Source organism: Apodemus sylvaticus, chromosome 9 (genome assembly GCF_947179515.1).
Source record: "Apodemus sylvaticus chromosome 9, mApoSyl1.1, whole genome shotgun sequence".
Lineage (NCBI taxonomy): Eukaryota > Metazoa > Chordata > Mammalia > Rodentia > Muridae > Apodemus > Apodemus sylvaticus.
In genome coordinates this window covers 20,422,567-20,439,626 of record NC_067480.1, presented here as the reverse complement: position 1 = coordinate 20,439,626, position 17,060 = coordinate 20,422,567, and the positions used below count along the sequence as shown (strand labels likewise).

The 17,060-nt window shown below is 41.1% G+C and overlaps 1 protein-coding gene and 1 pseudogene across 1 annotated transcript in view; both read left to right on the top strand.

Annotated features, from left to right (window-relative positions):
• The window catches only part of Farp2 (FERM, ARH/RhoGEF and pleckstrin domain protein 2), a 107,336-nt gene that overhangs the window by 39,800 nt on the left and 50,476 nt on the right, over positions 1-17,060 (top strand). Inside the window, exons 3-7 of the mRNA XM_052193764.1 lie at positions 6,572-6,676; positions 7,671-7,713; positions 9,851-9,929; positions 14,555-14,652; positions 16,389-16,503. Of these exons, the coding sequence (XP_052049724.1) occupies positions 6,572-6,676; positions 7,671-7,713; positions 9,851-9,929; positions 14,555-14,652; positions 16,389-16,503 (440 nt within the window). The remainder of the gene's footprint in view (positions 1-6,571; positions 6,677-7,670; positions 7,714-9,850; positions 9,930-14,554; positions 14,653-16,388; positions 16,504-17,060) is intronic.
• LOC127693110 (uncharacterized) lies at positions 13,339-13,439 on the top strand (annotated as a pseudogene).

The following is a 17,060-nucleotide window of genomic DNA, read 5'->3' as shown; positions in this document are numbered from 1 at the left end:
TCACACACAGCATGCTAAATTTTCTTTTTCATAATTTCCTCTGCTCTGCAAAAGTGTTTCAAATGGTGTAGTCCCACTTGTCTGTTTTTGCTTTTGGAATGAGATCCAAATAAATCAAGGCCAATGTTAAGCAGCCTTCTCATTTAATTCCAGGAAATTTTGTTGGTTTTTGTGGAGTGGGAGCAGCTGTGAGGCTGGGCTACTACTCACTCTAAACCGTGATAGCTTTGCATTTGTGGTAATCATCTTGCCTCTACCTCCATATTCCAGTTTTAAGATGTGTGCTGAGCTCTGGGTAAACTACACTAGGTCTTGCTTCTAAACTTTGATGTTTTCAAGTCAGATATGTTAAGTCTTTGATCAGTTTTGAATTGACTTGTTTATGTCATTATTAGGTAAGGGTCCAGTTTCTTCAGCATATGGTTATTCCATTTTCCCAGTGTCATTTATTAAAGACTTTATTCTTTCCTATTGTGTCTTCTTGACAAAAATTAGTTGACTTAATTGCTTATTTTTATTCTGGTTTGTGTATAGATACTTTGCTGGTTTGTGTATAGATTAATGCTGGTACTATATTGTTTTATAGTAATCTAAAATCTGGAAGTATGGTATACCCAACTTTATTTTTATTGTCAAGATTGTTTGGGTAATATGAAATGTTTTATGAATAAACACAAAGTCTGGAATTTTCCTATTTATATGAAAAGATCCATTAGAATATTTGTAGGAATTGAGTTGAATTTGTAAGGCCCAGTTTTATACTGACTACAAGAAACATGCCATTTCAATTGAGAGATGGTTAAAGGCCAAAATGTGGTATGGCATGAAAATGTTAACAAGAAGAAAGAAGAGGCGGTTCTTGCCAGACAAAGCCAACTATCTGCAGGAAAACAGAGGGTCATTCTGTGATGCTGGAGGAAGGCTTGGGTCAATCTGGAATTGTAACGGAATATACTGTACCCAGCGTCAGAGCACCTACCAATACAGTGAGTGTGCGGGAAAGGAACGAGCAAAGAACAGGACGAAGACTGTTGAACAGAGACTTCAACACTAATAAAGTCAATAATAAAGTCAAATCAAGAAGCAGTAGATACAGTGAATGACATTATAGACTCAGTGACCTTGTTCACTTTTTTGTTTCTAAAAATGTAGTTATTTCTTTTAGTCTGTTCTAAATTATAGTCAGTTTTTCTGCATGTGTCATCTAGCCACCAAGTGGCAGCAGCTAAAAGACCACTGCAAGCTCAAGACCAGCCTAGCCTACTTGAAGAGGTCTAGGCTAGCCATGTAAGTTATGTAGTGTGGGACCCTGCCTCACCACCCCCACTCAAAACCCTGCAGGTTTTGTATCAGGCTGAGCATTTAGCTTAGTGATACAATGCCTGCCTGGTACGTTCACAGTCTTTCATTTTTATCACCAGCAGCACTGATTTCACATAGGAATTGTCTCAAGATGGGGTTGCAGTAATGGCTCTGCCATTAAGAACACCTACTAGTCTTGCAGAAGACCCACGTTCAGTTCACAGCATCCATATGGCTACTTATAACTCTCTTTAACTCCAGCTTCAGGGCTTCTGTGCTCTCCTCTGACCTCAGCATTCACCCAATACTCATGCAGTGGGCATCAAATATGCAGTCATAGACAAAATAGGATAATAAATATATCTTTTGTTTGATTGTTTAGTGATTTTCAAGACACAGTTTTCCTGGAACTCACTCTTGTAGACCAGCCTGGTTTCAAACTCAGAGATTTGCCTGCTTCTAAATCTTAAAAAAAAAAAAATGAAGATAGTATGTTAAGAAGGGGCTGGAGAGATAGTTTAGCACTGGCTGTTCTCCAGAGGACTCCGGTTCAATTCCCAGCACCCACATGGCAGTTACTGTCTGTACCTCCAGTTCCAGGGAACCCTCACACAGACACACATGCAAGCAAAACACCAATGAACATAGAATAAAAAGAATTTTTTTTAAAAAAAGATAATATGAAGAGTGTGCCAAGAATGGTGACATACACCTGTAAACCTAGCATTTGTGACATTGAGGCAAGAGAATTAATGCAAATCTGAGGTAAGTCTTTAATATATAGTGATATTTAGTCTCAAAACCCAAACAAGCAACTAGCACTTAGTAGGCAGAGAGAAACAAGATGGCTTCTGAGCTTGAGGCTAACCTAGTCTACATAGCAAATTCCAGGGCAGCCGGGATTACATAGACAAACAAACAAAACAAAGTGAGCACAGCAGAATTTATATCAAGACTAGAAATTGAAAAGCATGTGGTGGTGTGAACCTGCAATCCCAGCACTGAGGTGATGCTCAGGAGATCAAGGTTTTCCTCTCAGCCATCTAGGGCTACATGTGTATGGAGGTAAGAGGAAGTCAGTTCTGTTCTTGCACTGTGAGATCCAGTTTACACAGTGGAAGTTAACATAGTTTCATACTTTTATCCAATAAGCCATCTTGCCACCCTGTCCTAGGATTTCTTTTTCTTCTCCACAAGTCTAATGATATAATACCGTACTAAATTATATGTTTTGAATAAACTTTGCATCGTTATTATACTCTTAATTGTTACTGACTTGTATTTGCCTGCATTTTGCTAAGGATATTTTAATTAGTATCCATAAATTTAAGTTTTTATGTGAGGATATGTTTGTATGTGTTTGGGATTTGGAAATGCTACCTTGACTCATGCTTTGAAGAAACGTACACATTTTTGGAAATGTTTCTTTGTGGCTCTGAATATGGGAGTACTTTTGGGACTCTGGTCTGATTTCAATGACAAGAAAGATATGAAATTTCTTTGTTACTTAGCTGGATATTAAGGTGCATCTTGAGTGTGCTCCTATGTGCCTGTGTAGTGGCATGGGCCTAACATGTAAGTCTGGTTGGCAAGCCCAGGCCACACTACTCTGCTTGGCCCAGAGTGTGGCCAGGCAGTAGAAGAAGGGGAGGGGCTGAGTTGAATTGCCAAATAAGACTCAACTCGGACTCAACAACTGCCATCAGAGTCTTAACAGCTGTGTATATTTTAGGAGTTGCCATTTGCAATGTGCTTACCACATTCTAGGTCTAGAGACACAGACCAGGTACCTGCCCTTCAGATTGGCTGTCTAGAAGAAAGAACTGTCAAATAGGCAGACATCAGTGTAATATCCATACGGACAGAGTCATTACCAAATAGTATGAAAGGTAAAACTGACTGGGACTCACAGGGCCACATAAGTACCTGACTTTGTTTTAGATTGTCAGAGGAGCCATGCTGACAGAATGAAGGGGAAAGGAATTTGGGTGTACCTAACCTCCCCACCCCCATCTCACGCCCAGTCTTGAACTTGATCAACTCTGGAAACAGGAGAGCTAGAAGAGAGTGTACTCCCATATGGTTATCCTAGTGAAGTGGATGGAGGTGACCAACAGAGCAGCTTCTGAGAGGCTTCCTGGAGTGTGCTATAACCTAGTAGACTTGGCTGCTGTTGTAGCAAACATCCCATAGCTGCCTTGACTTCCATCTGTTTAATGACGCCAGGGGGATGGAGAAATATAGATGGGTGGGTTTATGGGCCATGGGGTATTTTATCAGGTCACAGCAGTGGCAAACCTCAGAGAAGTCATCACATCAGTGAGTTCTCCCTGTGAGGTGGTAAAAGATGTCAGGTGACTTACCTGTAAGATTTGGTCTTCTGTTATTCATAAATGTATCTATAATAAGGCCAGGACTGATAATGGTGGGAGGGCAGTGAATCACTGTCCTCTGGGGAGAGCATGGCCCCAGGAACTCACATGCAGCCAGATCATCCATCTGTGCATACACAGTCAGTACTGACTGGGCCCAGTGGGTTACACAAGTAGAAAGAAATGGTGTCAAGGGGGAATGATAAATTGGGAAGTCTTTGTTTATTGGGGTAGGGGCTGTACTTGTGCCACAGCTTACATGGAGAGGTCAGAGGACAAGGTTTTCTCCTTCCACCATGCTGATTCTGGGGACCAACTCAGGTTGTCAGGCTTGGTGGCAAGAGCCTTTTGGCCACTGAGCCATCTCCAGCCCATATATATGAAATTCTCAAAGAATAAGTAAAAAATTGTATTTGAATCTCTGGGTTTTTGTTTTGTTTTCATTTTTTCAAGGCCTCTTTGTGTAAACCATCACCACCCCTAACCCCATCCTAGAACTCACTCTGTGAACCAGGCTGGCCTCGAACTCAGAGGTCCACCTGTGTCCACTTCCCAAGTGCTGGGATTAAATGCTTGAGCCTCCACTTGGGTCTCTAGTTTTAAAGCCAGCTTGATCCACATAGCAAGTTTCAGGCCACTCAGGGCTACATAAAACCAAAAAACAAAAATGGAGTCGGGTGACATATGCATTTAATCTGAGCACTCGAGATGCACAGGCAGAGCAATCTCTCTTGAGTTCTAGGCCAACCTGGTCTATAACAAGGTCCATGTAGAGCTATATAGTGAGACCTTATTGCCCCCCCCCAAAGACTTTCAAGTTCACTCTGTAGTCCTCTTTTAAGGTATCCAGTGTATTTTTTCCATTAGAAATTTCAGAGGTTTGTTCCTTCAATGATTTTTCCCTCCTAAGAGAATAACCACAGTGGTCACACAGAACATCTGGAGCATGCTGTGCTTTTGGACACTACAGATTCTCCTCTCCTCCTCCTGTATGTTCTTATGAAGAAAAGATTGTTCATGCCATTGGATCCAGCATCACAAGAATAAGCAAATAAACCCTTCCTTCTTACTGCCTCTCTCCAGTGTAATAATGTTAATTTTCTTAAAGATTTGGTGTGCAGCCTTCATGTATTCTATGGACTGTGTGAACACAGAGACCTTTAATTTTCCAATTGATCTTTTTTTCCTTTGGACTTTATTCCATAGTATATAGATTCTGGGTTCTCTTTCATTATGGTTGTGTTACAACTTATTGGGGTTTTTGTTTGTTTGTTTGTTTTGAGCGAGCCAAGCTCTCTGGAGCACAACCTCACCTGGGAACTCACTGTGTATGCCAGGCTAACCTCAGACTCAATAGGTTTCCTGGCTCAGCTTCCCCAGGTGCTAAAATTATGGCCATGAGCCACCATACCTTGCTACTGTTACTCATTTGGTCAACCCTCTACTAAATGTGTCCTTCAATAATTAGCTCTGAGCTGTCTATGAGAGTGCCCATATGGAAAACTGAACCTTGCAGGACTTATAGATACATAATGAACATTGCAACTTATTTACATATTTTCTCCTCAAGGGATACAATATAAATTTATAATATTGAAGACTTTCCTTGTTTGGTTTTTGAGACAACAATCTTACAGTGTGACCCTGGCTTGCTTGGAATTTACAACATAGAACAGGCTGGCCTCCAGCTCATAGACGGCAGGCAGCCTGTCTCCCAAGGGCTGGGAACAGAGGTGTGCAACAGCATGCTTCCCGTACCCCCAGTTTTTTCAAATAGGGCAGAAAGGCAGCCTTGAGTCCGATGACCTAAGTTCAATCCCTGGAGCCCACAAAAGCCATGCATAGGTGAACCAAGAAAGTCACCTCTGGAAAGCTGTCCTCTGACATCCAAATGTAGCACCATGGCTCATGCACCGGCTCTCCCCTCAAAGACTTACATATAGTTTCCTCAGCACTAGGCAGAAGGGCCTCACAGATGTGTCTGCTGGTCCTCTATGATAAATGAAATCTGCTGTTTTAATTTATCCTGGGATTAATTTATTAACCACTAAGCTCTATTTGCTTTTTTCATTCAGCTTATGTGTAGATGGAAGATAAATTATATTAATTTGGTATGATTCTAGATCATTATAATTTGTTCAACATCTCTCTAATCAAAAGTTTTTCAGGCAAGTGGTAGTGGTGCACGCCTTTAGTTGCAGCACTGGGGAAGCAGAAGCAGGTGGATCTCTTGAGTCTGAGGCCAGCCTGGTCTGCAAAGTGAGTTCCAGGACAGTCTGGAATACACAGCATGTGAAAGTATTATCAAATATTAAATTTCTTACTGCAACCCTGTATAAATAGACTTTGGAATACTGCTTTTTATTGGTAAATTATATTGATATGTTATTTGATAAAATGTTAACTGAGATTGAAAATGGTTGCTGTGGTCTAAAATTACAAAGAAATCTGACTAGGACAAAGAATATGACAGTATTTGTACATGTAGTTTATCAGTTTCTAAGCTCAAGATCCATTATTTGCCATGTGATGGTTGTGTGGTGTGTGTGTGTGTGTGTGTGTGTGTGTGTGTGTGTGTGTGTTTTGTTTTGTTTTGTTTTTTCAAGACAGGATTTCTCTGTGTAGCCCTGACTGTCCTGGAACTCACTCTGTAGACCAGGATGGCCTCAAACTCAGAAATCCACTTGCCTCTACCTCCCAAGTGCTGGGATTAAAGGTGTGTGGTCACCACCGCCCTGCGGTTTGTGAATTTGTTTGAATTTTATATAAAGGAAGGCAGAACGAGGCAAGTAATTCAATAAAACTTTATGTGAAACATGTAACTTTATGCCAGTTTTCACAAACCTTTGTTGTTTTCCACCTAATGAGTGAGCTTTTTCTCACCTGTCTCCCTGCAGCCTAAGTGTGATGGACAGGTCTTACTGACACAAGTGTGGAAGCATTTGAATCTGATTGAATGTGACTACTTTGGTCTGGAGTTCAAGAACGTCCAGTCCTACTGGGTATGTGCTTTTGATTTGCTTTTGGACACTGGGTCTGACTGTTCTCTAGAGTAATTATGGCATCCACCACAATTGCAAAAAGCCTTTTAGGCCCTACTATCATGATATAAACAAGATGTCTGATAAGTAACACATTACGCTATTGAAGTACTTGATTTTCACCTATGGGTAACATTCCTGCCTTTAAGCCTAAACGCATACATATCTTTCCTAAACTCATTCTACCCATTAGTACCTGTGCCAAGAAAACCTGAGTTGCCATGGCAACAAATACATCCTGCTAGATCTGAAATGTGTTCCAGTCAAATTTGAGCCAAGTGAACTAATGATGCATTATTTTACTTATTAAACAACATGTAAAATGTGTAGCTTTTAATATTTATAGATGTGACTGTTTTAAAAACAAAAGCTGTAACAGCTCTTTGTCTTCATTCTGCTCTGTCCGGGCCTCAGCCCTGTGTTTCTGGAGTTTGGAGTTTGTCTGCTCTGGTATGGCAGCAGGCACCTTCCAGTCAGCAGCCCTGGGTTGCTGGAGTTTGTTGTTTGCCCACAACAGCTCTGCTTGAGCCTGTAGTTACCCAAATTAATGCTATAGACTTAGTGAATCAAGGCTAACTCTTGAAGCAGGCACTGCTGAACTTCTTGTACAGTTTGTTAAGATATGATTAATGTCTAAGAGGATAGTAGAATAAAATAGCCTGTCATAAATTTTCGTATTTGGGGGGGGGGGGGTTTCTTTGGTTGGTTGGTTGGTTTTTGGTTTTTTTGAGACAAGGTTTCTCTGTGTAGCCCTGGCTGTCCTGGAACTCACTCTGTAGACAAGGCTGGCCTTGAACTCAGAAATCTTCCTGCCTCTGCCTCCCAAGTGCTGGGACTAAAGACGTGTGCCACCATTGCCCGACTTTTAAAATTTCTTAATATTTTGTATTTTGCAACTTACTAAATGAAGAACTTATTTAATAATTTATTCTCTTCTGTTAAAAACCTTCTTTAGATTTGGCTTGAACCTATGAAGCCCATCATTAGGCAAGTGCGAAGTAAGTACCTTATTCAACCCTTTAAAACCTTACTTACTTAAGGTGCCTATTCCAGGATAGTAAATTAGATGTGCTTACAGTTACTGTCACTACTTGGTATAGGTAGTAACATAGTCACAATAGATAAACTCGAAGTTACTTTATGGTTGGTTTTAAACTATAATAAACAAGCATAAGGATATTAGATTTAGCTCAGATCATCCTAGATAACTTACCTTAAATTTGAAAGTCATACAATTTGTTCCTTGGTACCTTAATTTTGGGTTAATATGTAGGGTAAAAAGTTTCTTTCTAGGTTTTGAAGAGACATCAGAATGTCTCTTTTTTGTTTTTGGTTTGGGGGTTTTGTTATTGTTTAAGACAGGGTCTCTGTGTAGCCTTTGTTTTTTTTAATTTATTTTTATTTTTTGTACATTGGTATTTTGTTTATATGTAATGTCTATGAGATAGTGTCAGATACTCTGAAACTGGAGTTACAGACAATTGTGAGCTGCTCTGTGGGTGCCAGGATCTTTGGAAGAGCAGCCCATGCTGTTAACCATTGAGCCATCTCTTCAGCCCCACAATGCCTCTTTTAAGAAACTTCTTTTTGGAGGACTAGAGAAATGGCTCTTGCAGGACCAAGGCTTGGTTGGCCCCCAGCATCCTTATGGCCTACAGCTCCAATGTCAGCTTTTTTTTTTTAATTAATTTATTTATTTATTGAGACAGGGTTTCTCTGTATAGCCTGACTGTCCTGGAACTCACTCTGTAGACCAGGCTGGCCTCGAACTCAGAATCTGCCTGCCTCTGCCTCCCAGAGTGCTGGGATTACAGGCGTGCGCCACCACTGCCTGGCGTCAATGTCAGCTTTGAATGGCACCATGCAGGCATGCTGGGCACGCACACACACACACACACACACACACGCGCGCGCGCGCATGTGCGCGCACAGGAAAGCACTTCTACACCTGACAAAACAACCTTTTTGGTTTGAGGATTGTTTGTTTTCTTGGTTGCGTTTTGGTTATAAGAAGAGGAGCAGATTCTTTGCGTATATTCCAAGCTGCCCTTGCACTCACAATCCTCCTGCATCAGCCTCTCAGCTGATAGGATTACAAGCACATGCTATCATGCACAGCATTGATTATACCTTTTTTTTGCAAGTACATTAAGGAAAAAAGAACACATGGAAGTGACTGTTGTGCTGAGACAAAAAGGCTGTTCTTTGTCCCCTAAAAACTATACAGCATGGTTATATTTCAGTGACCAGACTGATCTTAATGTAATTTCTCCTGAAATATATTTATTTATGTATTTGGATGTTTTCAAGGCAAAGTCCCTCTTTGTAGCTCAGACTGGTCTTGAACTCATGATCTCCTGCTTTAGCTTCCTAAGTACTGGAATGCACCCCCACTCCTGACCTCAGATTTGTTCTTTAAGTTGTTGTTGATATTGCTTTTGTTTTTAGGGACAGGGTTTTACTCTAACCCAGACTGACCTCAGATTTACTGTGTAGCCTGGGATTGCTCCCAATGCCCAGAGATCCTACTGCCTCCGCTTCCCCATGGATTACAACCATGAATCACCACACCTGCATATAATTTAATTGTACTTTTTGGAAATGTCCCATATAATCTATGCTGACCTCAAATTAACTGTGTATCCAAGGATGATCTTGAAGTTCTGGCCCTTCTGCCTCTACTTCTCCATGCTGGAATTATAGGCATATGCAGCACACCTGGCTTTTATGTGATCTTGGGATGGAACCTAGTGCCTTGTGCATTCTAAACACAAACTCTACCAACTCATTATACCCTTTCCACCAAATTTTTTGTCTTTTTTTTTGAGGCAGGGTCTTAATATATAACTCCAGATGACCTAGTACTTGATTTATAGACCAGGTTGGCCTTAAACTCACAGAGATCACCATGCCTGGCATTAATTTAAAAGTTTTAATGTGTAATTTCCCACCTACTAAAGAATGCTCCCAAATAGTCTCTGCTTAAAGCAAAGTATTGAAATTCCCCCATACACATGACTGGTAGTTAGGGGCTTATAAATGTGTGTGTAGGAAGTCTCTTGATTTTATTATAGAAAGAAAATAAATATGGAGATTAACCTTATCTGTGAAATTTTATTTATTTTGTTTTTATAGAGCCAAAGAATGTGGTGCTTCGCCTGGCAGTAAAATTTTTCCCACCTGACCCTGGTCAGTTACAAGAAGAGTACACAAGGTAAAGTGCTCTCTCTAGTCAGAGCTTGTCAGTCTGCCGTGAGTGAGTAGGAAAGAATGAGGCTGTCTTTCTACCTAGGTGTCACTGAGTGTGACTGAACTGAGTGTTTACTACACTTCACTTATTTATTGTGGAAAATATTATGCTACACTACTTTAGTGATGAAAGTCTATGAAAATATTTCTTGTATTTAAAAAGATTGAACTTTTGCTGGACCTTACAGCCAAGTTGATGTACACCTTGAGATCACGTAAGGCTTATCTTCGTTTAAGTTAGGATTTTAATTGCTGTGGAAAAACACCACAACCAAAAGCACCTTGGGGAAGAAAATGTTCATTTCAGCCTACAACTCTCAGGACATACTCCATCACTGAGGGAAGCCAGGGCAGGAGCTGGAGGCAGAAGTCTGTAGGCGGGAGCTGAAGTGAGAGACCCCTGCTTACAGGCTTGCTGCTCCAGACTGCTCCAGGCTGCTCAACCCCTTTGGGATGATCCCATGGACATTAATCATTAATCAAGAAAATGCACCACAGGCCTGCACACAGATATTCTGATGGGGACATCTTCTCAGCTGAGGTTCCCTTTTACCAAATGACTCTAGCTTGGGTCAAATTGACAAAACAAACAAGAAAACAAAGGAAAACAACTAACATCCTTCTTGTTCTACTGTGTACTCAGAAGTTGAGCCTGCCTTGAAGAGACTGGCATTATAACAAACCTTGCCTTGATTTCCAGTGCAAGAACAGCCACAGCTAATTAAAGGCTTCAGTCTTGAATTATGTACTCTTCCATGCCCCTGACCCAGAATAGTGTGTGTGTGTGTATGTATCTATTGTAACTATTTGCTAAAAGCAGCCAGTAAGTCAGAAGCAATCTTATGTAATAAATATTCACCTTAAATGTTGGCAACAGCATATGGACATTGTTTGTCCGAGTGAGTTGGGGTTGGTAAAATAATGCCTTTCTGAAAACCTGTTAAAGATTTCTGTAAGAAATCCCTCATACCTGTCTTGTGCTTTCTGTTTGTGTGTGTCAATAATTCAACACCAGCAGCCCTACACAGATAGGCCAGTAGCCACAAGTGCAGACAGATGGAAGATTCAAGGAGAGAGATGGAGAACTCAGACTTGGTCTTGTTTTGGTTGAATTATACAAAATGGAGTGCTTTGTTTTTATCCCTTAATGCAACATCAGCCCTTTCTGGTACCTCTGAGGTTATCTTTAGTGCATTTAATCTCTCTCTCTCTCTCTCTCTCTCTCTCTCTCTCTCTCTCTCTCTCTCTCTCTCCCTCTCCCTCTCCCTCTCCCTCTCCCTCTCCCTCTCCCTCTCCCTCCCTCCCATCTCCCCTTCACACACACACACACACACACACACACACACACACACGTTTGAACAAGAATAGTTGGGTTGGCTCAGTATAGGTAAAGGCTGCCAAGCCTACTGACCTGAATTCAATCCTCAGAACCCAGGATGAAGAGAAACAACCCCCACAGTTGCCTCTTCCTTTTGCATGCATATTTTATAACACATTCCCAAATCAGTAAATGAGCGAGGATATGAATAAATTCTAGGAGATAGAGATAAGAAGCATCTTAGCAGATGTTCCTTATATTGATGCAAATATAAAATAGAACTTGAAGGACTAATGCTTTACACTTGAAAATAAAACTTGGAGTGTTAGAGCAATCTCTCTCTATCTCTCTCTCTCTCTTTCTCTGTTTCTCTCTTTCTCCCTCCCTCCCTCCCTCCCTCCCTCCCTCCCTCTTTTCTCCTCCCCCCCCCCACCCCGGACAAGGTCTCTTTGTAGCCTAGCTGTCCTGGGATTCATTCTGTAAAACAGGCTAGCCTCCAACTCAGAGATCACCTACCTCTGCCTCCCAATTTCTGGGATTAAAGGTGTGTGCCCTACCACCCAGCTTAGAACAATTTCAAACCAGTATTCTTTGGGTAGCTTAGATTTATGCATATGAATAAAATTTGTCAAAATTCTACTCACATGAACATGTATCAGCAATGTATGGCATATGCCATCAATAGTCTGTTTGGATAGTGGGATGGGAAGAGAAGAGCCGGAATCACCATTGCTTCTCTAATTACCACCACTTCAGAGTGTTAACAGGAGAGAATGTTGTGGAGACAGTAAAGATTAGGAAATTTCTTTTCCTAGCCTTTTATGCTTATGTATATTGATTTTTACAATGAGAAATAAAGCAATGACTTTAAATTTGGCTCAAGCCTTGTGTGATGGTGCACAACTTTAATCCGAGCAGAGACAGGTAGATCCATGAGTTTAAGACTGATGCAGCGAGTTCCAGGACTTCCAGGTCTTGAAACCAAAATAAGATAAAAATAAAATGGGCTCAACCCACGGGTCAGATGCAGAGAAAAGCGAGTAGGATGCTGTCATGGTGTCCAAAATGGCTTCTACATCTGACTGGACCAGGCTCATAGGTGGGTCACAGTGAACCCTCTTAAAGACTTTGTAGATCGTGGAACATCCAGAAACTTGTAAAATGTCCGTTCTGAAATGTATGAGCTCAGCTGCTTAGGTTGATGAGGACCGAGCTACAGTCAGCAAAGTCCGATACTGTGAGTGGGTGTGAACAAACCTCAGTAACTTACTGACGTCCAAGAAGTGCCATGGATTCTCCTTTTGAAGGGAATCACTTAAATCATATTCTCACAAATTAAACAAAATACTATTTAATTTAGGATCCTGAGTCTGAGAATTAGAGTTCAAGTAAGTTTGTCACAATCTGTTTTGTTTTTGCTTTGTTATTGAAAAAGATTCTTGTGGGTAAGGTTGACCTTCAACACACTGTGTAGCTGAGGATGACCCTGAATTTCTGATCCTCTGCTTCCACTTCCTGACTGTTAGCAATATACACTTTGGCCACCACAACCTGTTTGTATGTGGCCAGAGATAGAGCCCAGGGCTTCATGCACTTGGTGAGCACTCTACAGCACCCCAGCCCAGGGAATCAGTTATTCCCTCTTACTTTCATTTGGAAGCTCTTCCCCATTTAATGTATTCAGAACTGTATCTATGGCAAAAGAAGAAAATTTTAAATAAAGTTATGTAAAATAGAAAACAAAAGTTGTCCTTGCTCACCTACTCCCTAGGAAAATACTGATGCTGCACACTTTCAGGGCACACAGCATAGCAGAGCGAAAGGAGATGATGTGGAAAAGCAGTTTCAGGAGATGGACCTCAGCAGTCACCTCACCTCCCGGTTGTAGCCACCCATGGCCCTTTTACTGTGTGCACTGTCACTCATCACCCAGTGCCCTTGAGGAGAATCCCACTTTTTCTGTGGAAATATTGCAAAGAACTATCATTGTTGAAATGCCCTTGTGAAATCTGGAAATACTGCTGTGGAAAAGCTTAATTTCTAAGAGAATGAGGTATTCCTTTTAGCTGTGAGTATACTCTGATAGGAAGAATACGGAGCTTAGCATGGCGTCTGCACAAGGGTGATACAAAAGTTCACGAAGCACTCCATTTTGTTTCTCAAGAAAGAATAGTAATTTTTAAATATAGTAACAATTTTTAAGTTAAAATATAATTTTTAAAGATGTAGTAATATACATAAAAATTTCTGTGTACCACATGTGTGCCTGGTGGTCACCTAGTCATCAGATCACCTGGAACTGGAGTTACAGTTGTGAGCCACCATGTGGGTGCAGAGAGTTGAACCTTCGTCTTCTCTTCTCTTACTTGCTGAGCTATCTCTCCATTCCCAAATCCAGTGAACTTTTAATACCTTGTACCAAAGTGTACATTTCTGGGAAGACAGGGAGTTTGTATCGTTCTCCATGTTTTGTAGCTCCTAGAGCAATACTGAGAAAGAACTTATTGAAGGAAGACGTCATCACTTATGGAAGGGCTAAATGAAGATATATTTTCCTATTTATTTATTTATTTAGACACAGGACTTACTATTATGTAGTTCTGGCTGTACTGGAACTCACTATTCAGACAAGACTGACCTTAAACTCACAGAAATACACCTGCCTTTGCCTCTGGAGTGCTAGAACCTTTAGGTGTGTACCATTACGCTTGACCTCATAAATGCTTTCAGATTCCCTTCTGTATTTACATTTTCACTAGTGGTATTTTAAAGTGCTTGTGTCTTAGATTCTAACCAAGACAAAATATTATCAATCTGCTTGAAAGTATCTCAGGTACATTTGAAACTGTCCTAATTCTGTATTTCTGTTCTTTCATCCAAAATTCTAAGTGCAATTCCATAATATGAATTTATGAACTTCTTAAACATATTGCCTTGGAGAGTGTGATTGTGTGGGTCAGTGGTATGCCTGAGAAGGCTAATTTCTCTATCCTATTGTCAGACAGAAGTCCTTCTGTGTGCTAAGAACTCTGTGCTCTGATGTGCACGTCTCGGTCTGATGAAGAGATTTGTGTTCTGACCTTTGGTTTTCTGCTTGTTTTGTGAAAGGGCTTTTGTGACGTTGCCTGCTCTTGGAGGGAGGGCCCTGCATTCTGCTCAATGTTGAGTGCTGGTGCTTCCCATAGCTTGTATGCTTTCATATAGAGGCATGTCTGTATTATGTCCAGAGAACTTTTGGAGTTGATCTGCTCTTGCTTCGAACCTCTTTCTAGGTACCTGTTTGCCCTGCAACTCAAGAGAGACCTCCTGGAAGAACGCCTAACCTGCACAGCCACCACTGCGGCCCTTCTCATATCCCACCTTCTGCAATGTTAGTATCTTTACATGGAGAAAAGCTTGCTCAGGCCCAGTCCAAGGCTCAGGCCCCGCAGAGCTGCCGTTAGTTGATGTGCTCATGAGTAATTGACATGCCTGGTCATAAAGAAATGGGCATTTCCTTAGATATATTCTGGATAGAAGGAGAGCTAACATTTGTAATATGTAATAGCTCTGCATATAGACTCAAGTTACATTCATTCTTTAGAGTTGTCTCTCGATGCCTGTGCTTTCTCTTTTCCCTTCCCAGTGCAGGGAGAGAACACAGAGCCTTGCACATGCTAGGCAGGCATTCTGCCACTGAACCACACACCTAGCCCTTGGGTGTTACGTTGGTTTGTTTGTTTTTAAGCAGCTCGGCCTGGCCTTGAAATCACTGCGTATGCACCCCAGACTAACCTCTGCCTCCATGTCCCACCTACCTTTATCTAATTTAACAGCAATCTGTATCCAACCCAAGTCAGGCTGTAAATCAGATTCTCAGCACACCCAGAAAAGGGCCTCCGGAGAGTGAGTCTGTGCTGTCTAAACATTAGTAAAGGGAAGAGAACATGGTTCTTTATTATCTTTTATGAAACAAAAATAATAAAGATATAAAACTAAACTTACTTCACAAATAAACTGTGAGAAGTATAGCAAGAGATTCCAAGATATGGGTGCATGCTTACAAAACTTATGAAGCTATCAGCCACAGGGATAGAAAGGGAAGGGCCCACATCATTTCTAAACTAATGATAAGGCCATATCATGGTGCGTTTATTATGTGGAGGCAAAACATTCATACACATAAAAAATAAATCTTTTTAAAATTTCAGAAAATTGGGCTGGAGAGATGGCTCAGAGGTTAAGAGCACTGACTGCTCTTCCAGAGGTCCTGAGTTCAAGTCCCAGAAACCACATGGTAGCTCACAACCATCTGTAATGAGATCTGATGCCCTCTTCTGGTGTGTCAGAAGATGGCTACAGTGTACTTATACATAATAAATAAATCTTTAACAAATTTTCAGAAAATTAAGTTTTGAAAAGTTGAAAAGCCCTGAAGGGAAGAAAAAAGATTTAGCATGTTTTTTCTAAAGCAAAATAATGGTTCTGGTCATAGTATTTATGAAACAATTTATGTGTAAACTGATTTTTAAAAATAGTAAGCCAGGGCTAGAGAGATGACTCAGAGGTTAAGAGCACTTGCTGTTCATGTGTCCTCGGGCTGCTCCCAGCACTCACATGGTGGCTCACAACCTTCTGCAACTCCAGTCCCGAGAGTACAATGCCTTCCTCTGACTTCCTTAAGCACTGCTTACATGGTTCATGATGTGGTATGTCACATGCAAGCAAAGCACATAAAATGTTTAAAAATTGTTTAAAAAGTAAAAACAGGCTGAGCGGTGGTGGCGCACGCCTGTGATCCCAGCACTCTGGGAGGCAGAGGCAGGCGGATTTCTGAGTTCGAGGCCAGCCTGGTCTACCAAGTGAGTTCCAGGACAGCCAGGGCTACACAGAGAAACCCTGTCTTGGAAAAAAAAAAAAAAGTAAAAACAGTCATTATACTCAGGGTTCACTGTAAACACTCATCAGAATTTTTGATCTTCAGGAATTGGAGGGAAAATCTCAAACCTTTTCATGTGTTTACCTTTGAACAGCATATTTGGAAAAATAAAATGTAAAACATTTGCATACACAGATACCGTTTACTTCAAAACCCAAGTGATGACTTTCATTGTCTCTTCTTCTCAGCGGAAATCGGAGATTATGATGAAACCCTGGATCGAGAACACCTCAAAGCCAATGAATACTTGCCTAACCAGGAGACATCTCTGGAAAAGATACTAGACTTCCACCAGAGGCACACGTAAGTCAGGAGTGAGGTGATGTAGTTGTAGCTACATTAGAGATGTTTAACTAGGAGCTGCTGTTCGGGCTTCTACAGAATTTGAGCTGAAGTAACAGTGGTTGTTCTCTGGTCTCAGAACATACAACAGCCCAGTGTGGCTCCAACAGAGGAAAGGGAAATCCCACAGTCAGGACACTGGCGTGGGGGAGCCTTTCTTTGTTCCAAATGTGACTTCCTGGGAGCATCTCTTTCCTGCAGGCTGCTTAATGAGATGTTGGCCACACTCACTTCTGTTTTCTGAGGATGTAGCGTGGGCTGTGGACACAGCGTGTTACATGTTAGCAAACCTATATGTGGATAAACCCAGTTGTTTTACAATGATAATAAAGATACCAGTATCATTTATGACATTTCCGCCAATTGACTATTTGGTAGCTAGATGTGTTTGCATATAACTTCAAGTAGGTTGTAAAACTGACCATTTAGTGAATTTAAATGAAACATTCTACCCTTTACATGCATAGAAGTGAACCATCTGCCTTCTAAAAACAAAATCTTCCACATTGCTTTGTTGG